The sequence below is a fragment of the Phaseolus vulgaris genome, chromosome 2, assembly GCF_051622355.1.
Source record: "Phaseolus vulgaris cultivar YP4 chromosome 2, ASM5162235v1, whole genome shotgun sequence".
Lineage (NCBI taxonomy): Eukaryota > Viridiplantae > Streptophyta > Magnoliopsida > Fabales > Fabaceae > Phaseolus > Phaseolus vulgaris.
This window is the reverse complement of record NC_143499.1, coordinates 38,078,126-38,104,673: the sequence shown is the minus strand read 5'-3', so window position 1 is coordinate 38,104,673 and position 26,548 is coordinate 38,078,126. Positions and strand designations below refer to the sequence as shown.

The 26,548-nt window shown below is 34.0% G+C and overlaps 1 protein-coding gene across 2 annotated transcripts; it reads left to right on the top strand.

The window, feature by feature from the left end:
* The first annotated feature begins 1,563 nt into the window (after positions 1-1,563).
* Positions 1,564-26,523, top strand: PAA1 (P-type ATP-ase 1). 2 transcript variants are annotated; one of them, XM_068613701.2, is made up of 17 exons: positions 1,564-2,167; positions 2,249-2,302; positions 3,361-3,514; positions 8,619-8,693; positions 8,827-9,104; positions 10,647-10,880; positions 11,265-11,363; positions 13,243-13,392; positions 14,558-14,704; positions 18,093-18,143; positions 18,234-18,403; positions 22,528-22,660; positions 22,960-23,057; positions 23,328-23,568; positions 24,044-24,247; positions 24,771-24,851; positions 25,836-26,523. In XM_068613701.2, exons 1-17 carry the CDS (start codon positions 1,748-1,750, stop codon positions 26,079-26,081), a joined length of 2,835 nt encoding a protein of 944 aa, XP_068469802.1. In that variant the 5' UTR covers positions 1,564-1,747; the 3' UTR covers positions 26,082-26,523. The 2 variants fall into 2 exon arrangements, with proteins under 2 accessions (XP_068469802.1, XP_090154869.1); XM_090298743.1 differs by lacking the exons at positions 1,564-2,167; positions 2,249-2,302; positions 3,361-3,514 and adding an exon at positions 5,337-5,439.
* The last annotated feature ends 25 nt before the right edge of the window (positions 26,524-26,548 follow it).

The following is a 26,548-nucleotide window of genomic DNA, read 5'->3' as shown; positions in this document are numbered from 1 at the left end:
AAATCTGGTGATGAGCAACCAAAGGGTGAACGAGTTCCTTATTGCATTTTCATCTTTTACCTTAACGTCTATGTTCCAAATCTCTATTAAGATATAATTGAGTTCATCCAAGTGAACCTATAGTGATGTACCCTCCTTCACACACATTCCAAAAATATTATATTCCGCATAAGTTTGTTGCAGAAGGACTTCGTCATGAACCTACTTTTCTAACTTCAACGACAATGCTAAGAGTTATTTTCTCTACAAAATCTTAAAGAGCCTTATTCAACAATGATAGAAGGATTGTTAAATGTGTTTTTTCCTCAAACTAATTCTTTATGCCTGACACAATGCTTATACCCCTTGCCTCTTGAGTAAGAATCTCATTTTGATTCTCCATAGGTTGAAAATATTTTTTTTGTGTTGAACTTCTTTATCTTAAATGCGATGCACATCTATCTTTCAGGAATCTTGATTACAAACGTAGTAAAAAGATAAAAACTTACTATGATACCACTTTTTTATCACCTAATGCCAAAATGAGCCTAAAAAACAATAAAAGAAACAACGTAATAATAATTGTGAATCACACCAACAAGAGATGACAAACAAATAACCAACAAAGCAAGATAAATATGAATAACAATGTAAGTGATTTTGATAATGGTTTGTTGTGCATAAAATGCCAAAATGAGCTAATGAACAATGAAAGAAACATTGGAATACTAATTGTGAGTCATTATGATAAGATATGATGAACAAATAACTCACAAAGCATAAAACATGATAAAAATGAATAAAATAATCTTTTATTAACTTTATTGTAAGGTTCTTAGTTATAACTTCAAATATGCAAGATTTCTTTGTAAGAAGTATGTGTCTCCCTTATCTTATATAAGATTATCAAACTAATATGAGATAACTTTTGCAATGATGAGTGGTTCACTAAACAATGTGCATTGATTCATCGAGAATTAAGACAAACAAGTGAGTCTAAAACTATTAGATAATCTACATAATTATGAACGGAACATTCTAACTGCGAGATTATATTTATACCACTAGACGAACCATTTTAAACATAGTCGGGTAAACCAAAATCTAGAATAACAAAAATGACTTATTTATCTTCATCCTTTTTATTGAGTTTTAAATTGTTAAAGTTTACATGTTCACTATTTCTTATTTATCTTCATCCTTTTCATTGAGTTTTAAATGGTTAAAGTTTACATGTTCATTATTTCTTTTTTCTTTAACACACTCTTCTTCTCTTTTCGTTAATCCAATTTAATTGTTTTTAATTTATTTCTTTCATTTAAAATAATCCATAAAAAAATTGGTTAGGAAATCTTTAATAAGAATTTATTTTAAAAGGGTTCTTAATAATGAAAAAAAGAGTATGTTAAACTAGTCTCATAAATATGATTTTTTTTAAATTATATAAATAATGTAAATAATTATTTTTCATAAATACTTCTCTTTAATTTTACATACGAGGTTTGTAAATCATATATTTTTTTATTAGTAAAGAACTAAAAAAAAACTTTCATTAAAGATTCTCTTGCTGCTAAAAAAAAGAGAAAAATATATAAAAAAAGTGTGAAAAATGGTGTTTCTCTGGCTTGGATGTCTATAGATAATTTTCGATTGTTTTGAACATACCGGTGACTAGTGAAGTCAAGACCCACCATAGTGTGGACGTCTGTACTATAAGATACGCAACCGCAAGGCTTAACGACTTTTCTCTATTTTTCTACCCAATCCAATGGATTCTGCGTTCTCCGTTACCACCACGGCGCACATGGCGCTTTTCAGAGCGCTTCACCGTCATTTTGCTGGAGCTCCTCAACGCGCCTTTGTCCGCCGCAACCTCAAATGCCTCGTTGCTTCCTACAACAACCGCTGCAGCATTCCATGTTCTTTCACTTCCGCGCCGTCGCCGTCCTCGTTCCGCTGCTTCCGCGGATTGTTCCCGCGAACGCCGTGCCGACTGCGCTGCATTTCGAGCTCCGCCGCTTCCTGTGCTTCTTCTACCGGCGGTGGAAATGGAGGCGGTGGAACCGGTGAGAGCGGAGGTTCTGGCGGTTCTGGCGGTGAGTCTGGTGATGCTAGTCTCCAATTGGTTGGGGACGCGTCACAGGAGCTTTCGGCACTTTCGCCTGATGTTATCATTCTCGATGTTTCAGTGTGAACTCTTCTCTCTGTGTAGAATTTTTCGTGTTATTTTTATTTTTAGTATTTCATTTTTTGTTTGTGCGTGTGATAGGGAATGGTGTGCGGGGGATGCGCGGCGACTGTGAAAAGGATACTGGAAAATCGAGTAAGTATTTCAAATTTTGTATTTGGTCTGGTTTACAATCTAAACTTTGGATGCTTCCATTATTTTATTTGTAAGATGATTAGTATACTGGTTCTGTTGTTGGGGGCGTTCTGCTAGGTTTACCATGAGCGTGCGGTTTTTTTTTCGTAAGTCTGTGGATGTCGTGGGAGATGATTGACCTTAATGCGGAAAATTTTTCAACAGTTTCTAAACAATGTCTAAATCCTTAATGTAACTTTACTTTTTACTGTGCTTATTTACAAGAGAAGAAAGGTCGAAAGTTAGTTTGTGTGAAAGGGTGTAACTAGCGTACTGTGTAGGTTGCATATCCTCGATAATCTCTTCTTTCTTAACAAAAATATGAACAAAGGAAAAGATATTTAAGCTGTATAACAGTTCTATTCTATCATATTCTCTGAAGGAGCACTTTCTCTCTTTGAGTGTGTAAGTAAATCCAATCTGATGGTTCAGATTATTTCACTCATTTGGCATGTTGGTATTTTATTTTTAAGTGAACGGACCTAAACTATCATATTTGATAAGATTAATAGTCGGGATTTGGGAGACCTATACCTGGGTAAACGGATCAATCAATTGATTCCAAGAGTAACTCTAAGAGAGTTACATGTATCTAAGAGCAATCAATTGACTCCAAAGTAGCTCTAAGAGTTACTCCATCCTCACCCTTTATTTTCTTGTGATCTAATGATTAAGATGAGATACTTTGTAGAACAATCAGACTACAGGGAAATGAATGGTGAAGATGAGGAGTAACTCTCTTAGAGTTATATATGTGTGTGTATGTATGAATGAATGTATGAGAATATAGCCTGGGCTTGATAGTGTAATACTATCATTTAATCACATACTACCATGTATGGTAAGTTTGTTGACTTTTACAGCGACTATTTTAAAAATTAAATACTAAATGTGATTTTGATTGCTTGGCTGTGGAAGCTGTTGTGCCAACAGTGCATAGTTGATAAACCCTCTCCATATTTTTTTACAGTAATCTAAATACAGTTTTTTTACTTTTTATACCAATGAACATTGGGTAGCCACAGGTGTCATCAGCTAGTGTAAATTTAACAACAGAGACAGCAATCGTTTGGCCTATATCTGAAGCAAAGAATGCACCAAATTGGCAAAAGCAATTAGGGGAGGCACTTGCAGATCATTTAACTAGCTGTGGTTACAATTCTAGCCTCCGAGGTATTATTCATTCCTACCAGTTGAGCTAGCCATTATTGAGTCAATTCTGTGTCTTTTTATCTTTTTTACTTTGGTATATGCTTATTTTTCATAAAAATCACATGCATGGTTGGTTATACTACTTTTACATCATTTAATTATATTATTTTTTGCACATGCCCATCCTATCTTATTAATGTCCTTTGGCTTGTTTGTTAACTTAGTCAAAGTCATGTCTGTTACTGTTTGAATTGTTAGAGTTGATTGCTTGATTCTTGGAATCTTTGTCATAAGGAAGCCTACTATTTGAAATATTTGGTTGTTTGGTATTAAACTGTATGTCTGTATTTATATGTTATTATTAGTACAATTGGCTCTAATTTTGGCCTATGTGTCTTTGGGATTCATGTATTAAGTAAAGCTGTAAATAATTGTAATATCTATTTTAGTTGGACCTTTCATTGTAATACAACGAGCTTGCTATATCTGGTCTATGTATCTCTGAATCTTGGATAAATAATAATTCAAGTATTAATTAAAGCTGTAAACAATAGCAGTACAGTACCTATTTTAGTGGGGCTTCCTTCTTTAAGTCATAGTTTAAAATGAGTATCTCATTACCTGTGAACAACAACTCTGAATTGAGTGTTCACACCTTGCTTTATTTAAAATTATTTACACCTTAATGTTGTCCACTTATTTCAAAATTCTTATGATCTCTATATTATCAATATTTTTAGTTCTTATATCATTATTAGTGTTAATTTGTAAAGGTTCAAGTGTACTCTATGGACTGAACTAGAAGCTAGGATTTTAATTTGAAATTCTTAAATTGTGTGAATATAAATGACCAACAACTGGTCTTCCTACCAAACTTCAATTGGGAACAATATATGCTAGCTCTTTCTGAAGTAAGAATAAGATTTATACGCATGGAGGTTCCTTTCAATTGTTTTTAATAGACATAACATCAATATTGGTCACATGACTCCTATAGTCCTCTGGCTGTCCACTTAGCAGTCACTACTTCATATGAGATTAAATCTTACCGCATGTAGAATTTCATTTCATTTACATAAAATTGGCGGGTTAAGTGGCAGGTGAAGAAGCTAGCTACTGAAGGAGGTATTTCACCATGTAAATGCAAAAGTGGTTTTCTGGAGTCAATGGTATGCCATCAATTCATGGGGTTCTAAGTTTTAATGCATTACCTTTTGTATGAGTAAATTTTTTTCAAATCTTATATCCACCCTACTACTTAGATATAAAGGATATTTTAAAAACCATTATTCATGTTATACTTTCTCCCTTCAGAAGGTGAATCCCGGATGCTTCTTGTGATGGGTATTGGAGAGCCATGTCTCTGTTCTGGTGCCCTTGCACGGTGAAGAATTTTGCTGATGTTGAATTTGCGACTAGCCCTTAGTTATAAAGAATTTTGGGGACTCTTATTCATGTGCAATTGGTTTATTTTGTTTTTGTTTGTATGATTGATTGAGAATATATATCTGTGTATCCAATTAATGTATACATTTGTTGTATTTTATTTTAACAAGCTCCAGTATAATAAAACCCTAACACCTTTATTATTGTTATAACTTAAAACTATATTGTTCTCCTTTCATGATGTGTTTTTCTTCTCAATCTCTGAATTCTTTTTATCATGGCAATTCAAGCTTTGCTTCTTTTTGTTTTGTAGCTTTAAGAGTATTTTTTATTTATTTATAGACCATATACCTCATGTGCATATTAGTACAATCTTACTTACTAGTGAGCAAATGATTGCGATGATATAAAATGTTGCAAGGGTTTGTGATGAGAAAATGGTGTAAATCTTCGAATCCCTAAGAGGCTACTAACTATTGGGCCAAATACACCTAGGGATGGCAACTTAACCCGTCCCGATTTTGACAAGGAATCCCCGCATTGACTGAGTACGAATATGGGTATGTACATATCCGTTTTGTCCCCGTCCCCATATCCGTCTCAATACCCATTCTTGTCCTCATACTTGTCTCCGTTTTAAATTACTAAAACACCTTTAATTTATCTGGTAACCTAAAAATCTTATATTAACTTTTCTTTGGTCATTAGTTTCGTAACTTATTTCTAGGTCATACATTTGATCATGTTTACTCTTTTCTATAATTATTTAATCTTTATCTAATTGTTATTTGATACTCTCATTTGATATTTGTACAATTATAATTTCTTTCTTGAAGTTTGACATTGAAGAAAAGAAAATGTTTATGCTTATGACATTGAATGTTGTTGATATTGTTCATCTTGTCCCTTTTCTCTCCACTGACAATGACTTTTGTATCCGAGTCTTCGTCTAATTTATTCTCTATTAGTCATCTCATAAGTGCTCTTGAGTGTTTCTTTTGCTAAGTATTTGGTTTTCTTATGTGATCAAAGTTCGAGACAGATGATTGGTGTTGGGTGTGGGTCCCATGGTCTTTATCACCTTTTTACTTCTGTTCATGTTGCCTTTTGGTGGATTCCCCTTCTTACATCAATGCTCAAGTGGTTCACCCTAGCCTTGCCAAGTCGCAACACTTGGTACTATGTCTATCTAAGTTGTCTACTTTATCATATGAGTTGTGTCATTTAGGAAAACATAGTCGCGGTCCATTTACTAACCATGTTCCCAACATAGCCTTGTCATCGTTTGCTTTAGTTCACTTTGATATTTGATGACCAAATCATATTAGGTATACTTTGGGATTTCAGCATTTTGTAATTATCATTGATAATTATTCTGGATGTACTTGTTTTGTAATGAATTTGGTGTTTCTTTTTGTACTTTTATATGGCGACAATGGTTATGAGTATTTCTCCCATTCTTTCTAGACATTCATGGCTACCCAAGATATACTCATCAATAAAATGGAGTGGTGGAGCACAAGAATTGATATTTAATTGAAACAACTTGTACCCTTTTACTTCATGGTCATGTTTCTCAACAATTTTGTGGTGATGTTGTTTTCCGTACTATCTCATTAAACATGTGCCTTCTTTTGTCTTGAACAACCTAATACCTCACTGCATTTTGTTTCCTCATCAACCTCTTCACTCCTTAAGTTCTCGAGTCGTCAAGTTTTCATTCTTTGTTCACAATCTTAGTCACAATCTTGATAAATTGTCAGCTCGATTTCATGAGTGTCATTTTAGGCTTCCCTTGGTCTGAAAAAGGGTATAAATGTTTCTCACCTTTCATTTCTTGCTATTGGATTTGAATTAATGTCACATTCTTAAGTCTTCTCTCTACTTTGAGTTTAATTATGAGACAATTGGATTTGAACTAATATCACATTCTTTAAGTTTTCTCTCTATTTTGAGTTTAATTCCCTCATTTATGAGATTGTCTTAATACCCAGGACCACCCATTTTGTCTTTGATACCTTTGTCATGTTTGGTGTGTCACTGTCAGTAGATCCACCACTTTAACCTCCTTTTCAGGTTTATCATGGTTGGCAACATCCACACCTTCCTATCGGGCCACCTCGTTCATCTCCGCCTCTTGAACCCAATCTCCCTATTGCAATTCATAAAAGGTATATGATCCACCAATAATCCTTCCCTTCATTATGTTGCTCTAAGCTATCATCGACTGTCTCCATCCCATTAAACTTGTCTTTCTTTTATTTCTTGTGTCAATTCCAAAAACTACAAATGATGTCTTAGCTTGCCTTAGTTGTAGACAAGCCATTCTCGATGAATTGTGTGCTCTTATTGGGATCTTGACCATTTGCCTCCTGGGAAGTATGTTGCTGGTTGCAAGTGGATTTTCAGATTGAAAGTTGTCCCAAATGGCACGCTTGATGGGCTCAAAGCTCATTTGGTACATTAAAAGATCCCCAAGAAAAGGTTTGTTATATGGACATTATCATACTTGAGTTGTGAGATACTCAAATGCAAATTGAGCAAGCTTTCTTACTAACAGGAGATCCATTTCTAGATATTGTGCCTTTGTTCGTGACTACTTGATTCCCTGGAAGAAACAAGAAGCAAATGTAGTGTTAAAATCGATAGAAGTAGAGGATAGAGCTATGACTTTTGCCTCTTATGAGCTTATTTGGTTCAAATAAAGTATTAAAGAACACATATTTAAGGAGGTTACAAAGAAGATCTCATGTGTGATTACCAAGTTTCCCTTCATTTTGCCTGAAATCCACAGTATTCCACGAAAGGACAAAACATATGGAGATTTATTGTCACTTCATTCGAGAAAAAGTTTATTTGTAGACATTACTAATCAATTTGTTAATTCCAATCATTGGTTGACTCTGTTTTCAGCAAATCACTGGAAGATCCTAGAATTGATTATATATGTAACAAGCTTGGTGTAATTTGATTTATATGCTCCAGCTTGAGGTGGAGTGTTAGATGTATTTTATTTATGAGCTTGAGTCCATCTCTATGTAATGCTAAACTACACTATGCATTATAAATGTGTATATATGTTTCTTTGCTGTTCTCTCTACACATAGGGATTCCATTACACATGACTCTACCATTCTCTCTACTCTAACTAAATATGAAACAAATCATGAGATAAGGAAAAATGATAAGTTGATGAGAAATCCTAAGAGGTATTGAGGAAATAGGGAAACTAATTGTTAAAGATAACAATCAATATAGTATTGGACATTTCATAAATTTTACCATTTTCTACTGAATTTTGTTCCTGTAAAGGCCTGATTGGAATAATTACTTGTTCTGCCACTTGAGTGAATAAAATATTGATTAAATTACAAAAAAGATACAAGATTTAATGGCAAAAATATTTCCAGTCAAGGAATAGTTAACAACTAAGTGATTAAGTGAGGTCATTTGGTGGTTTCTTATTAATAACTAGCCAGATGAGTGGTTAATGCTCCTAAATTTTAAATATTTTTATCAAGAATTATTTAATGGTGTTTTTCCTAACCTCTCCCTGCGAATAGTTGTATCAATCAGATTCTAGTCATTTATAAATTTTGATCTTGGTTCAAATTATAATTGTCAGAGGGATTAAATTCTTTTTCTAAGTTGAAGCTTAAGGGTTGTATGTAGTTTAAATGAGAGCATATTTCTCCACTGGTGTGTTTGATTGCTGACCATTCTGATCCTGAAAGTGCAGATTCTACAAGAGACAATTTCCTCCAAATTTTTGAAAGGAAGATGGAGGAAAGACACAGACAATTAAGAGAAAGTGGTAAGCACTAATTAAATCTTATACTAAATATTGCAACAAGACTTATGCTATTTCTGAGTTGTTCTCTGATGATTCAACTACTGTAACTTCTGAGACTAATTGGTGACCTTTCTTTTTTATATGCTGTTTAAAGGTCGTGAACTAGCTGTTTCTTGGGCTCTATGTGCTGTCTGTCTTGTTGGCCACTTCTCTCATTTCTTTGCAGCAAAGGCACCGTGGATCCATGTCTTTCATTCCATTGGGTTTCATCTATCCTTATCTTTGTTTACATTGCTTGGTCCTGGCCGCCAACTTATCCTTGATGGCTTAAAAAGCCTTCTTAAAAGGACACCAAACATGAACACCTTAGTTGGTCTTGGGGCTTTGTCATCATTTACTGTCAGCTCATTTGCTGCCTTAGTTCCAAAATTGGTAAATGTCTTTCTTAAGTTTGTTATCTCTATTTTGTAATTTTGATTCAATTAGTTGCTGGCCACATTTAGTGACAGTTCTCTTCAAATAATTAAAGAAAATAGAAATCTCATTTTTTGTTGTTGTTGACTATCATTTAGTCATGATTTTGTAGAGTAATGTCCAATTTATGATTGCTAGGTAGCTATAGTTTGTGTTAGATATTATTAGATATTATAGATATTGTTAGGTATTTCTATTTATGTAATGAGTTTAGTCCATATGTTTCTTTTTCTATATAAACATAACCCTGTGTTCAATATACACAAGGGATTTATCCTATTCTTCTTTTCATATTTTAATATGGTATCAGAGCCATTTCAAACCTATCTTAGTGAGAGTTTGTTGGCCTTATTAGGCCAACTGCTATCGGATCACCCATAAATATATAGTCTCGCGCACGAGTTGGTAACCTCAGCGTGAGGATGTGTATCTACTAGAGATTAGAGCATTTCATAGTATATATAAGTGAGTGCAAACCTCACTTTATAAGCCAATTTTATAAGATTGAGTTAGACTTAAAATTCACTTCTTAATAGTTTTCAAGATCGCTAATCACTAGTAGCTCACAGATTATAATATGTAAATTTTCTACCGGTTTGTTTTTCTGGATTGGTCTAAATACTCTCGTTGATCTCTTTTATCAAATCATTGATACACATGTGTACCCATTTTGGTCCCCACACTTTCATGCATGCATTGCTCATGCACAAGTAGGTTGGTAGAAGTCAATTATATTGATCCAGCAGATTGTATTTTGTTAGATATAATTAAATAAATAGTAGCATACTCTCCATAGTCAATATTCATGGCTATAGTTTGGTTTGATTTTAGCTCATGCTTACATTCATTTACATTACAAAGCTATAGTTTTTGTTTGTCTTTTTAATTTTGGTGATGGTGAATGTGTTAGGCAGGGGAATACTAGGGTTGGAAAGTATGTTACAGGAAGAAGTTTCAAAATAAGGTGGTTAGCCATTATAAGAGGGTTAGACTTATGTTAGAGAAAAGTATATATATTCATATAATCCAGGGTGTAGGAGGTAGGGAGAAAAATATAGTTGTGAACAGGGATTGCCCTGTGTGAAAGGAAGAAATTCCTTTGTATTCTTTGTGCTTAATTTTCTTTGCAGATTAATTTTGAATAATAGGAGAGGGGGACTCTTTTTCTTCCAATCTGTATCCTTGTTTTGTTTCCTCTAACAGAGGCTCGTAACAGGATGTGACTTAGGCTGATTCTTATTTATCTACTTTTGTTGAATAGTGCACTATTCATCTCGTCTCATCTCATATAAGAAAAATAATAACTTGTACTAATCACATTTATATTGCATGAGTGGAAACCAGCTGTTGGTTAGACTTAGATGCTCAACATGTGCTTGGTTATATTTATTAACTAGAAGCTAGAAAGTATATTTTCTTTGTGAAATTATGTAATTGGATTTGTAATTGTATGTATAAATATAAATTTAATTGTTCTAAATGATATTTATGTTTATGCAGGGATGGAAGGCTTTCTTTGAGGAGCCAATTATGCTAATTGCATTTGTCTTGTTAGGAAGGAATCTCGAACAGAGAGCAAAAATTAAAGCAACCAGTGATATGACAGGACTTCTTAGTTTGTTGCCACCAAAAGCTCGCCTTCTAGTCAACAATGGAGAAACAGAGGCTGGCTCGGTTGTTGAAGTTCCTTCTGACAGTCTTTCTATTGGAGACCAAATTATTGTGTTGCCTGGAGTGAGTAATACTGGAATCTACTAGCTCCTTCACCCCTTTTTTAGTATCGGAAGAAGCTTCAGTTGTGTATTCTCTCTGAATGGATGTTCTTTAGTACTGTAATTTTTGGTTAAAAAAGTATAAAGTTAACTATTGAAAAAGAAAACTGGTAATAGTTATACGCATGTTGTCCACTAGATGGGCAGGAGGAAGGGAGGGAGGGCATTGCGCCTATAATCACCGTTTTCAAATTCGTCATATATGATGATGCTTGTGCTACACAACCATTGCCAATATCATTTTAAAGTTTGAATTCTTCTGCTGAAATTTTGACAAGTGATATGCATAAAATACTTGTCAAAGCTGTGTGGCTTTTGCTTTTAACCCATATATCCTTTTCTCTAGGACCGAATTCCGGCTGATGGAGTTGTGAGAGCTGGTAGAAGCACTGTAGATGAATCAAGTTTCACGGGTGAACCACTGCCTGTAACAAAAGTACCTGGGGTACATTCTGCTTGACATATTTTATGATAATTTGAGATTTATTTGGCTTTTGTCACAGATTGTAGCTTTTATTGGTTCCTTTGAGCACCTGTGGATGTTGTGATTGATAGAAGATCAATTGATGAAGTTATTAAATTTAGTATAAAACACTATAATCACACACAATAACCAATACACTTACTGTCCCAGAGGCAAAGGTCTCCTGTCACATACAATGCAGCAATACCCTTGCTGTCCTACTGGCAAAAGTCTTCTATCAAGTGTATTCTCTGTTCTCAAATTGCAAATAACTTCATACTGTCCAATTACACAGCTTTCTATCATATATGTTGTTAAGAGTCCCTCATTGAGTGGAATAAACTCCTTATTTTCAATTTTTTAAAATTATAATGATTATTTTTAAAAAGGGGCCCACTCGTAAGCCTGTGAGACAGATTGATTGAAGCTCATTTGGACCACGAGCTAAACTGGCCAAGCCAAAATTGGTTTGCTTCAATTTAGGCTAATATTTTTCAGTCTCTCCCAACCCATTTTACGAACTATTCATGAGATCAGATTCAGACCTATTTTGCGAGCTCTACCTAGAAGTTTTCTCCTACTGAATGGACTAGCAATTTAGGTTGGACCATTACGTAGGATAAACTACTTGATATAGTTCTTAAACCTGGAGGTTCTCCAATCTAATAGACCAGTCTTTTGGGTTGGATTCTTCTATTCTACTTAAGTCTAGCATATGTATTCCTAGCACTTGAAAGAAATAATCTGAATGAAAAAATATTTTTTAATCAATTAAATTAATTGAAATAGTACATCAATAGAACTTTGATCATATAGAACCTGGACAATCAATTAATAAGAGAAGTTGCAGTGAGGACAACCTCACCCCAATAAGATTTAGGGACCTTCATTTGGAAAACGAGTGCTCGTGTTACCTCAAGAATCAATTTTTTCTTTCAGCAATGTCATTTTGTTGTGGTGTATCCACATGTGTATTCATGAACAACACCATTTTTAGAAAGGAATTTAGACATATCATGATATATATATATATATATATATATATATTCCCTCCCATTATCAGAACATAACCATTTTCGGCAGTGACAATGACGACTCTAACAGTCGTGATTGCAATGGCAGTGGCAGCGAGTGGTGATAGAACCACTAGTTGGGTGCACTTAAGGTAACCACAATAATCAAAGGAAATGGATGCACTTCAAGCAACCCTAAAAAGAATCGTAGCTAAGACGGTAAAAAAGAAATGTAGAAGCAGGGCCGCCCCCCAAGATCGGGAGCTCTGATACCAACTTGAAAGGAATCTGAATGAAAAATCAATTGAATTACTTAAAACAGTACATCAGCCTCTACATATAGAGAATTATAATCCTAAAGTAAATATTACAAAGAGATTTCTATAATCTCCTACAGCTTCTAACGACTTCTAGTAGTACATTTACTATCCTACTAACAAAACACTCCTAATACATAACTACCAATTGTTATTTTCTATAAATAATTGTCATCCTGCAGTTTCTAATATAAAATTAACTACAAGTTACAACCATTATTTTCTGCACATACTCCTAGAACTTCTATATGGAAGTGTTTTCTAAAGCAGTGCGTTGATGCAATATATCTACACATAACTGCCCTGAACTGATTGCCCATCATGTGATCATTGATTCTAAGTTCATCAGTGTGTTGGGTGCAATTTATCTACAGAACAGGAAAACCATTTTGGTTATGTCTTAACTGATAAAAAGCAGACTTAATTTTCTGTGTGTGTGTGTGTGTATGATTTACCCCTTCACGTTTCTTTAGTTGTGGCAGTGTTAGACAAATGATTTTAGTGACTGACTGATGGATTTTATTTCTTCAGAGTGAGGTAGCAGCTGGTAGTATAAATCTTAATGGAACTCTTACAATGCAAGTGCAAAGACCAGGTGGTGAAACTTCTATGGCAAACATTGTTCGTCTAGTTGAAGAGGCACAAAGTAGGGAAGCTCCTGTGCAACGGTTGGCTGACAAGGTACTACTGAATCTCTAAGAATTTTATAGCAAGTTTTTTTCTTTCTATATCAAGCTGTCTAGCTAGTTGCTAAGGTTAGTTTCTGCAAATAGTGACCCAAATAAACAAATTTAGTATTGTATAGTTGATGTTTTCTTCTGGATTAGAAGATTATCCAATCTTGAAAAATAAGATGTAAAGCTTGAAGTCCGTGCAAGACTTGTTCTTTCTTTTTTTGAGGGATGGAGTTGTTGTAGTTGGCCTTTCTAGGGGAGTTAATGCATCTCTTAGAAAGTGGATTGAGGTCTAGCTTAACTTTATAAAACCAATATGTAAAGTTAGGTTTGCACCCATTTCTATACTATAATTTGACCATATTTCTAGTTAATGTATGATCACCAACACACTCTCATCGAGGACTGAACATCTCAAGTGTGGGACTAGATATTTGTAAGTTGTTCAACCATCCAAATAGCAGATGGCACGATAGACCTAAGAAACCTTGCTATAATAAACTCTAATATCATCTTAGAAAGTGAATTTAGTCTTAATTCAATCTTACAAAACCGGCTTATAAGATGATGTTTGCATTTATTTATATATTATAATTTGTTTCTATTTTTATTCGATGTGAGATCTCCAATAACATCCTTTCTTGAGGGGGAAGAAAATGTTTATATACTTCACTATGTTTCATACCAAAGATTTGAACAATAAGGCTACTTTTCAAAACTCAACTCTTTATTAAAAGTATGGAGACAACAAGGATTGAACTCTAGTAATGTACTCTAATTCCGTATTAGGAAGGGATACAACCCAACTCTACTTGGGATACTAGCTCAAGGGAAAGAGGATTCCCAAGTCTTATAAGGAGTATATTTGTTTGTATTGGTAGTAGGCATGGAACATTTGAACATTAGCCATGAATGTCTTTATATTTGCAACAAATCTATTTGTAGGCATGTTTCATTTGTATTACCTTCTTTGTTGAAGCATGTGTTTCCTTAGGTGCTGAAAAAAATCACAAGTCTTCCATTACTGCAGTTACAAGCATTGTCATTCTGATATCCTCGTGATTGAAAATGGTCTTATTCCTTGGGTCTTCCTTTGTTCTACTTCTTTGGTAACTGACTATTACTCTTGCATCTTTTACTGAATCGAGTAACATCTTTTTATTTGTATCCAGGTGGCTGGACACTTCACTTATGGAGTGATGGCAGCTTCTGCTGCCACATTCACATTCTGGAGTCTGTATGGCACACACATTTTGCCTCCTGCTTTATATCAAGGAAGTTCAGTTTCACTGGCTTTGCAGCTTGCTTGCAGTGTTCTGGTATTTTTTCAATTCAAATGCTTTCCATGGGCCATATGTATCCCAGTGCGTATGATGATTATTTAGGCTCTAGGCAGCTTGAGTATCGTTTTCCTTCATCTTAATTATTTTAGAATATCAGAATTATAAACTCTGTTTTGTTACTCTTGCTTGATGGATTGGCCATTAGACTAAATATTTTTGGGCACTGTATTAGACACAATATTAATAATTCTATAACTTACACTATGCAGGGAAACAAGAAATAATTTTATTGATAACAATTACACCAATTACATTCTCAGCTCCTCTTTTTGTAAGAAACGATCTCTCTAAAAATAAGGAAACAAAATATGCTGAAATTAAAATATTATAAAAATATTTTATCTTAATCACTATGGGGGCCTGTTCAGGAAGAGATGTTTTGGTCATTCTGGTCATTTTTTTCATTGAAATGTATGCTTCCTTTATTGTCTAAGCATATACTAGTACTACTATTCCATATTTTGTTTTTTGAATGTAGCATGCCAGTTTTGTCTGGGAACAATTAAAGATAAAGAATTGCAATTACAATAGTTGAAGAAGTAAATAATGGAATTAAAGAGCTTTCCTTTCATGCAGGAACTTTATCCTGTCTGAGAAATACTGTTGTGAATATGTTTAACATTTGTCATGTTTTCTAATTAGAATCCCAATTAAAGGTAATGATTATAAGGAATCCAGTATTCCTTATTTATTCTGTTTTGCTGGAGAATTGTTTTTGCTGATTAGCAGCATTGTTTATATTTTTCATCTCTGCGGTGTTCTAGTATACAGAAAAGACAACAAATACAGAGCACATTATGATTTCATGATATCCTCAATGATGTCAGACACCTCTAACATTTTTCCAATACCTGACAAATGGGCCAAGGATAACTTGAATTGCCCCATGTATGGTGAGTTGGGTAATTGGCCCAGCCTGGCAACTCTGACTGGCCCATAATGGGCAGAACCATATTTTCTTTAATTTTATAATTATATATGAACCCTTATATATTTGGACTAATTTTTTTAGGGGTTTACATCTCCAAGTTAAAAGGAATTAACAAAAAGGATTAAGGGTAGAAGTGATTTCTGATAACCTTCAAGTTTTAAATAATATATTAGGCCGGGTTCCTTTTTCTTACATGGGTTTTGGTTTGGTCCCTCATGTTTTGTATTCCTTTTTTTTCTCTCTTTTATGTTATTATTGGTTAATTTTTGGGTGTCAGTCTAGCTGAGATATCAAAATTTATAGTGATGTCTAACATGATTTTATAATATATATATATATATATATATAATAAATATCAAATTTTGAAACATGATATTTGGATTATGATAGAAAATTAGCATTTTTATATAGATTTCATATACCTGTTAATGATTATATGGATGACGTGTTTGCTCAGAGTGAGGCTGCACGAATTGTTAGCCCTCTTGGTGCCTGCTCAGAATGAGGCTGCGTGAATTGTTAGCCTGCAACTTAATTAGCGCAGCTCAGCCACAAAATGTGTTTGCTCACTGCAGTCCTGCCTGGTCGATCAAGCCAGCCAAAATATGAGTACCAATCCAAAAAGATTATTGTTTAATTGCTACTAGGTGGTGAAATTGGTTTTGGATGGGCTATCCCTACTATGGGTACTAGTGGAATTGATAATTCATCCTTCCAACTCGTAATGGAAAAGCAAGTCTTTTCGTAGTTTCTTTTCCTTAGGATTTGTGGTGTCCGGTCAGGTCAGCCAATTGACTGACCTGAAGTCAACTAAAAATAATCGTTCAACTCGGGATAAATGTCGTGTGTTTCATGGTGAGGTATCCAATTAAGTCAATAATAAGCCGAGTTAAACGTTATTTAAGTAAGACCTTAATTTGATGGAACCCCTGATAATATGGGCATCCCGAGCAAGAGTCGAGAGTGATCACAGTCGTGGGATGAAGGAAGACTAGGTAAGCAATGGTGGGAGAGAGTGGAGAGAGAAAAGCAAGAACGGTTTTCCCTCAAGATAGGGAAACAGGGATTCATGGGGATTTCAAAACATGATAAAAGGAAAAAGACGAGAGAGGAGGGGGATCTTTTTTGCTGGTTAAGGGGCGAGAAAGAGAACAGTGAGAGAAAGAGAGAGACGAAAAAAGGAGAGTAGAGAAAAAGAGAGAAAAGAAAGCGTTTGATAGAGAAAATCGTAATTTGGCTAGAACAGGATTCTTTACTTAGTCTAGGGTTTTTCCAGTTTTTGTACCTCTACTATATTTTAAATCGGAAGCAATAGTTGCACATAATACCATACAAGAAATACAGACTATATTCAGATTTTCAGATTTTGCACTGGCACTTTTTTGTTAATATAGCAACAAAATTAGCTCTTAGATTGCATTTGGGTCACCTTTCTTGGGTTTTTCTTCTCCTTAAAAGGAACAGAACGTAAACACAATATTAAGAAGCTCTAAAAAATGAAAGGAGCTTCCACAAAAGCTGATTGGAGGAGTTTATGTTCCTCTATTTCAAAAGCTTCTACTCCTTCAGTGAGATACCCTTTATTTTCTTCAACAGTGCAAAGTGTTTGCCATAATTTACAATTATTTTGGTGCTATCAATTTTAGCAAAATGTTTTTGGTACCTTGTATACGTTCTATGATGTTTGCTTTCTTTTTGATAGAATACTATGATAGTTGTTGAAGCACTAACTGTTGTAGGTTCCTAGTAAGCATTTGACTAAACTAACTAACTGAAGTTATGCTAAGCTGTCAGTTAGTTAAATCTATAGTCTAGTTAGAAAAGGTGTAACTAACTAACTGAACTCGGTTATGCTGAGCTGTCTGTTTGTTAGATCTATAGTCTTGTCAGCAAAGCTTGAGCATATGTTCTTCAAACTAGAAATGCAATAAGAAACTTTCAGTTTATGCAAATTCTGTTTCCTTCTTTTCTCAGTACTCTATTACTTCACTTTTGTTAATAAAAAAGGGGAGGGGATAAAGAAACTGTCGTGTGTGGTTTAGTGGATCAACCACTTTTTGTATGCAAGCAGCTAGAGTGTCAGAGATTTAGGTAGAAGCAAATTAGTTTAGAGTGTGCAAGGGATGTAGGATATTTAAGTCTATCTGCATTGCGTATGGGTTTGTTGTGCATGCCAAGTGTTTGATGAAATTGTTTGCGGTATAGAAGTTTCAGTTAAGCTATAAAAACATAAAATCAATCTTAAACTCTGAAGTAACTTCTAAATTGATGAAGAAAAGGAAAGGTCACACCAAGTGCTATATTATTCCAAGTAGCCGGTTTCTTCCTTATATTTAGGGCTTTGGAATACATTATTCTTCTATTTCTTTTTTTCGTAGATAGAAAATAGAAAATAAGCCTATTTTGAGCCTTTAATACTGTTTATTGGTGCAGGTTGTTGCTTGTCCATGTGCACTTGGGTTAGCCACACCTACTGCAGTGCTGGTAAAATCTTCGTGAAGACTACATCTATCATCACTTTAGTTTTAATTATGTTTGAACTAAGCCATATTGTACAATTTTGTGTTTAAAAAGGTTGGAACATCGTTGGGGGCTAAAAGAGGTTTACTTGTACGTGGTGGAAACATTCTAGAGAAGTTTGCAATGGTAAACACTGTTGTGTTTGACAAAACAGGGACCCTCACGGTTGGTAGACCTGTTGTGACAAACATTGTCACTCCGTCATGCAAAAAGGCAATTTCAAGGTAGTGTAGGGATTTTTTTTATGTTAATTCATTATAATCACTTCATATGGAAAGATTCTTTGCTAAATATGTGAACTTTGCCTAATTTGTCATCTACCCAGCATATCCATTTTAAGTATAGAATCATCTCTAGGTTTGGAGAAACTAAATTGGTTGGAGGAAAACTCTTCAGACATTAGAAGACTTAAACTTTGGTACATAGAAAAGGTTTAGAGGAAAGAATGACATGGGCATTATTATGCTTAAAGATTGGAAGGAGACTGGTGGATATAAAATAAACAAGGAACATAATTTTATGTGTAAAATAGTTGTTGCATGAGAAACTATTAATATTATCAGTGCTTAGATGTCACATGTAGAATCCGAAGCAATCTTGAAAGAAAATTTTGGGAAGAATTGGAGGGGTTGGTGCAAGGCTTTCCGCAAGAAAAAAATATTCTCGTTGGAAAGGATCTAAATAGACTTGTTGGTAGTGAGACAAGACAATTTAGATGAACTTGCAGTCATATTGGTTTTGTTTTGGATATTTGAGTGAGGTAGATACCTGTGATAACAATGTTGTCCTCATATACAATGAGGTAAATACATCCTTGGAGAAAACAGCAAATTAGAAAAAGATCAACATCACTTCGTATCATTCCAAATTGAAGAATGATAGTTCAAAACCGCCCAAACCATGTATAAAGTTATTGCTTGACATGCAAAGACGAAATACCATAGCACACAACTCCCCCTAAGCAACAGATCTATGAGATTGCTCTATGTAAACTTCTTCATTAAAATCACCATGTAGAAATGTATTCTTGATGTCAAGCTAAAATAGAGTCCAATGACAAATAGCTGCAATTGAGAAGAGAAGAAAAATTGATGTCATTTTGGCAACAGGATAGAAAGTGTCAATATAGTCTTGACTATGGATTTTTGTGTAACCTTTGGCAACCAAATAAGTTTTATAGTGATCAATAATTTTACCATCAAAACTTATTTTAAGTGTGTATAACCTATGACACCCAAAATTGATTTGTCATCTGGAAAAGGAATCAAATTCCAAGTACCATTACTTTGGAGGCACACATCTCATCAATCATCTTTTGTCGTCACTTTGGTTGAGATAAAGCATCATCTAAAGACTTAAGAATTGGAACAAAAAATAGCAAAGACAAACAAGTATAATATGTGGTGGAAAGTTGATCATAATTAAGGTTAGTATAGTAGAAAGAAGGGTTGTAGGTAGAACATATACCTTTTTAATGGCAATATGCTAGTCATTTTTAGAGAAGACTAGATTTGATAGGGAGATAATGTCGAGGAAGTTAAGGAATGACCACTATATCATTATGCATTGGAGATGGGTCTTGCACTAGAATGTCAATAGATTGTGAGCAGTGTTAATACATCGAAAGATGTGTTGGAGAAGCATCTAGAGTTATGACAAAGTAAATTGGTAGTCATGAAAGAAGATTCACAATGATGGGAAAATGAATATACATGTCTACATTAGAAGGGACAGGTGTATAGTGTGGGACAAACTCAAAAATAGGCATCAACAAAACAAAATACGGAATAAGATCGTGAGAACAAAATCAATACCCATTTTGATAATGATTATATTCAAAGAAGACACATTTGAAAGATTAAGGAGAAAGTTTATCTTGACTAGGTGCATGGTTATGTACAAAACATGTGGTACCAAAAACATAAGGGAAGACTATATAGAGGGGAGAATGAGGAAAAAGGACAAAATGAGGCAGTTGATCGTTAAGACAAATGATGACATTTGGTAGGGCAACATTTCCCTATAAACAGTAAGATGACTGTGTGAAGAATTGATTGAATAGTTTCAATATGACGTCTGTTTTTGCGTTCGACACTTCATTTTGTTGAAGAGTATAAGGAGAAATTTGATAAAGAATACCATTGGATGCCATAAACTTCCGGACTTGGTGAGACAAATATTCATGGGCATTGTCACCTAAAAAAAAACACATGGATATACCAAATTGTGTTTTGATTTCATTAGAAAAAGTTTTAAATATAGAAAGACATTTATGATCAATTCTTCATGAACCAAGTCTATATACATCTATAATAGCCATTGATAAAGGTAACAAAATATTAAGAACTAGGAGCAGCAGTTCAGGAAGGATCCCAAATATCAAAGTGAAATAAAGAAAAAGAAGACAAAACTCGTTTATTGTAACTATCAGGAGAAGACTTATGAGCATGTTTTCCTAACTGACATAACTTACAAGTTACAATTCAAACTAGATTTATGTTTTAAACTTAATACCATCTTCTACAATTTTGTTTAACCCGGATGTCCTAATTGTGTATGAATCCTTGTTGGAGAGACAATAGACGTACATACCAATGGTGGTGGAGATAGTAAAGGCCACATGACTGACATCCAACGCCAATCATCATGTTTGATATTCCATCCTGCTAGATAAGTTTATTTTTAGGGAAACTAAAGATACTGTCATGGGATTGGGTCAATCAAGTGATAGACAGTTAATTAAGAGGGTTGTCAGGGACATAAAAAACAAAGTCAATAGTAAGAGATGAGAGGGGTTAGGTAGTGCAATGTTGCAAGCTTGTGTTTGGAATCATTGGCAGCAGTGATAAGAAGATCATTGTCATTAGTAGTAAAGGAAGGGAAAAGGTAGTAGTGATAAAAGGATAATTGTCAGCAGTGAAGAAGTAAGAGAATAGATAACAATTACCTAATATATGATCGGTTGACAAAGTCAATGAAAGGGCCACGAGAAGGAGATTGAAAAACAAATGAATTACACGTGTGTAATGTTGCTAGTACATTAGCAAGTCTCACACCATTTGATAAAGTCTTCATTTGTTATCAAAGTCATACAAAACAGATCAATTGGTACTGTAGGGGCAACAGGTGCCTCAAAATTAAATGCCTAGGAAATATTGGGTGAATGGGGAGCTTTTTCATGCAACTTCCTACACTTATCAATGGTATGTCCAATGCATTTGCCATGTTCGCATTTTGGACAATTTGTAGTATTACCTGTGCAAAAAATGTCCAGAATTATTACTCTGTGATGTAAAGACAATATTTTCCTGTGCAAATGAAGTTCTTGGCAAACCCACCAAATTTTTCCAACACTTAACATTGAGCACACTGCTCATTTATCCCAAGTATTTTTTACTTGTTTTTCCAAACAAAAACTCAAGTACTCTTTAATCAATGGCCTATTTAGGCTTTTACACTCTTCCAAAATAAAAGATTGTTTGACTTCTACAATTTCTATACAAGACAGCAATGAATATGCCTCAATCTAAGTTCTCACAAAGAATAGGATTGAAGAATATTACAAGTTAAGTGCAGAGAATAGAATGCTTTTATATAAGATTGCTTCTCAGACCAAAATTTTCACTTGTAAAGTCTCCGTCCTCACATATATATAGGCCTTCTGAAAACTAGTCGTTGCAAAGACATTGGAAACCCTTATGAAGAGTCTTTCATGGCTTCGTCTGAGGACTGCTGAAGAAAAAGAAAGTCATTTTCATGCATTAAATGCATTTCACCAACTTTTTCCTTTATAAAATGAAATAATTTGTTAGTTGTAGTTGATAACATCTCTAGCTTGTGCAACAAAGTTGGCATTTAGCATAGATAGTCATGACTTCTTTCACATCACTGCTTAGGACATGCCTTTTTTGTTGGCCCTTTATCCACCTATTGTCTTAGCTTTTGAACGCAGATCCCATCAAGTCTATATACTTGTTTTAAGGCAACATCCATCCAATACTTGAAGAATAATATTAAGTGAAACACAGAGTACTAAGTATTCAAATCTTAGTACAGCTCTAATGTCATCTGGGTGTCCTGGATACTTCGTTTGGGTAATGTTCAGATGATACTTGGTCTATTTTTCTGAAACATGCTTATATGTTTTTGTTATCACTCAAAATAAGGGTGTATAGGCACCTTTGGTCCAACAACTTTATGAACAAAGAAGAAATGTGGATGTATTTTAAGAAACATAGATTTAGTGAGAAATCATATCTCTAGATTTAACGCCTATACTCTGAATTTGGATGATTTCTTTTGTTGTTTTATGCAACTAAAAAGGTTATATAAACATGTCTTAATGCAGCCAGACTGAAGAAAATGTTTTGTCTGATGTTGAAGTTCTAAGGCTAGCAGCTGCAGTAGAATCGAATTCCATACATCCAGTTGGGAAAGCGATCGTGGATGCTGCTCTGGCTGTTAACTGTCATAATGCTAAGGTTCTCATTTTATTTCTTGTTAGTTTTCTCTGTACTTGGGGTATCTTATTGCCATATTCAATCATTTGTCATTTCCCTGTTGAGATTAACATCACATGACCTGTTTAGCAACTTATCCTTTTCTACACTTTGATTACTATTTTACAATCAGAATTTTAGTTGTCAGACTAACAGGTATTGTAGAATTGAAACAGTGGAGTTGTAATGTATGCCTTTTATATTTCAAATACACATTGCCTTCTTGTCCTTAAAGTTGTTAAGATAGAACTGTAGCTTATGCCTTACAGAAAATTTTACAGGTAATAGATGGAACATTCCTGGAAGAACCTGGGTCTGGTGCTGTGGCAACAATTGATAACAAAAAGGTTTCTGTTGGTACATTGGAATGGATCACCAGGTAATTGGTTATTTGTCCAAGCATACACAATGTATGATGTTCCTCAATTTTTTTAATATTACTTATTTATTTATTTATTATAAAGTAGATATTTCCTCCAAACAATTATAGTATGCCAGTGTTTACTTACTTTAGACCTAATTCATTTCACTAAGACACTGGTAACTTTCATTGCATTGTAAAAAACATATTTATTATTTTTGTGCAGAAATTTCATTTATTTTTCCTTTATAAATTTCAAACCTTCAGCAGATGAGTTACTTTGTGCAGGCATGGAGTTATTAACAGTTTACATCAAGAAGTGGAGAAATATAATAATCAATCCTTTGTCTATGTTGGAATTGACGATACTTTAGCTGGACTAATTTATTTTGAAGATGAGATAAGGGAAGATGCAAGAGACGTTGTTGACAGATTGTCAAAGCAAAATCTAGGTGTATACATGCTATCAGGAGACAAGAGGAATGCCGCTGAGCATGTTGCGTCTCTTGTTGGAATTCCCAAAGATAAGGTGAAAGGCTTTCAACTATGATATACTCTATATTAAGATCACCTGTATGGCTGAGATTTTGGTAAAATATTGTTTATATATGACTGTTAGAACGACAGTCTACACTTGATCAATGCCCCATTGAAGATGTTACTCCATCGAAAAGAGACTGAGAATTTAATATTGCTTGTTTTATACAATCAAATCACCCCCACTATAAATGATCTTCAGCAGCTTTGAATAATCAGAAATTTTTACTTGTTCACTTTGGATGATAAGTTTCAAGGGTAGAGCTACAAATTATGTATTATGATAACCTCCCAAGCTTAAACACGTGAAATTTTATATTCCATTCATCATAAGCTTGCAAATATTAAAATCTAATTAAAAATTATTTTACAAAGCTGGAGTTAAATGCGCTGCCTATTTTGGTTTTATGTTGATGCAGAGAAAAATATTTGTTTATTCAATGTCTGGCATATGTTGCCATTTGCAGGTGCTATCTGAAGTGAAACCAGATGAGAAAAAGAAGTTCATAAATGACCTACAAAAAGATAAGAACATTGTAGCTATGGTTGGTGATGGAATTAACGATGCAGCGGCCCTGGCTTCTTCCCATGTTGGTATTGCATTAGGTGGAGGTGTCGGGGCTGCTAGTGAGGTGTCTTCTATTGTATTAATGCGCAACCAGCTGTCACAGGTCATTGCTATTTAACATAGTTTTTTCCTTATAATATACTTAAAACATTCTTATATTTCTCAAAAGTTATGTTCTATTCTATTCAATTCTTTTTGCGGTATTTTATTATTTGACTTCATCTGTCATTCTCTTTTTGTAATTGGAAACAGCCGTTTTGATGGTTCTGTTGACCTTGTCAATGAGCCCCTTAGCTTATAATCACTTTTGAAAGTTGAGAAGACAAACTCGTTGAAATGTTGCACTAATATAATATATAGGATTGGAACCAGTTTTATTTTCCACTTCTATTTTTTAGTACATTTAATATTCTAAGAGATATCTGAGTGTGGACTCAAAGTAGTTGATTTACATGAAATATGTACCATGTTTTTACTTCAATAACCAAATAATGATTTAGTAATGTTCTCAATGCCTTTATTTTTGTTAAGACACTGAATTATTTCCAGCCAGAATATCTCTTGGATGTTGGTTGATTTAGACAATCGAATGTTAGTAGATAATTAATCTGTTTATTTAATTGCAGCTACTTGATGCCTTGGAGCTGAGCAGGCTGACCATGAATACTGTAAAACAGAATCTTTGGTGGGCTTTCGTCTACAACATTGTAAGTTCTTCTACTATCCAAATATAGAAATTGATCAGCGTGTATATCTAAGAATTTTCCACATGCTTAATTCTTTTCCATGCTTTCCACTCAGCATTTTTACGAAATTTGATTTTTGTTTCTCATAGAAAAGTTGCTTGTTAAACCGTAGAAATGTTCTTAGCCTTTTCTATTTTGATGATCAGCAAATGAAGGAATATAATTAGAGATGGAAACGAAATGAGTTATTAATGAACTATTAATATTTTACTTGTGAACTGTTCAATCAATCTCACTTGTTTTAATAATCAAACACGGTCAAACTTAACTTTAGGTTCAATTATATATATACGTCAAAGTCAAAGCTTTTTATAGGTTTGACATTAAAAACTTGAGTAGTTATGCGTGCATACATACGCATATATAAATATAATGAATAAAAAAATATTTTATTTTATATAAGAAAAGAAATATACTTTGTAAATTATTATTTTATCTCAAAAATTTCTCATTACATCTTTTTTATGTTTAAGTACTCTGTTGTATTGTACTCTTTATCTTCTTTCTTTTGTGCCATCTTAACATTTAGAATGTCTAAGAAATAATAAACTTAAAAAACACTTGATAAATATATTTGATAAATAAAAAGTACTTAAGCTCGTTGTGGTAGTAGTTGTATGAACGAGACAAATCAAAGATAAGCTTCAAATTAAATCCAAGCTTTAAATTTAGCAACTAGTTATACTTTCTATTTCAGACAAAGCTTGAGTTTTAAGTGTTCGGCTTCGTTCATTTACAACACTCCATATCAAAATGCAAATTCATTCGCAGTCTGAATTAATTTTATTTGAGAGTACCGTCCTCAGCAACTAACATCCAATATCACCGCTGTCTTTTGTTGTTTTAAGTTTCTATTGTTATTTGTGATTTTGAAATATCTGAAAAAAATACTGTTCTATTTTGTTTTCAACCTTCATGTGTATTTATATCTCTATCTTTATACAGGTAGGAATTCCAATTGCAGCTGGAGTGTTATTTCCCATAAATGGAACTATTCTGACTCCATCAATTGCGGGGGCTCTCATGGGGCTGAGTTCCATTGGTGTAATGACCAACTCATTACTTTTGAGATTCAAATTTTCCTCAAAGCAGAAACAAATACATAATAGTACATCACCAAATACCAAAATCCATGTGCGTTCTGATCTGGCACAACATAACCAGAAAACAAGTCGACCAAGACCTTATTAGATGTTGGATGCACGCAGGTACAAAGTCTCCTGGTAGAGCATGACAACTTCTAACCTTTAATTTGTGGTGAGCGATCGTCCATGGATGAAAGGGAATCGGTATACATGAGAATTCGGGTGTATAGAATTGAAAGATTCACACCTTGAGGAAAGGGGGAAACTAATAAAGTAATTTATGTAATGTGAAAGAATAAATTGCATCAATCATTTACTTATATTTGATTCCCGAAGACCTCTCTCCTTAGGAGCTCTCTAGATGTCTTCTTTTAACCATAAGCTTTTCTCTATTGCAGTTTCCACGGATGACAGGTTCATTTTTCCCTTGGTCTTTGTTGTTTATAAATTAAATTAGATCTCAAGTTTCCATCTCTCATGTAAAGGTCACGAATCTTGGAATTTGAACGGGACTGCAGTGAAATCAGTTTATATTTCTGTATTATAAATATCTCCAAGTCTAGTAAAAAAGCC

What these genes read in the sequence shown, in the direction of transcription:
- PAA1 (XM_068613701.2), top strand. Translation starts at nt 1,748, where the DNA reads ATGGATTCTGCGTTCTCCGTTACCACCACGGCGCACATGGCGCTTTTC. An exon ending in AGCTTGCTTGCAGTGTTCTG is followed by an intron (nt 14,705 to 18,092) that starts GTATTTTTTCAA and finishes TTATTGGTGCAG; the next exon opens with GTTGTTGCTTGTCCATGTGC. An exon ending in ACATTGGAATGGATCACCAG is followed by an intron (nt 23,058 to 23,327) that starts GTAATTGGTTAT and finishes TACTTTGTGCAG; the next exon opens with GCATGGAGTTATTAACAGTT.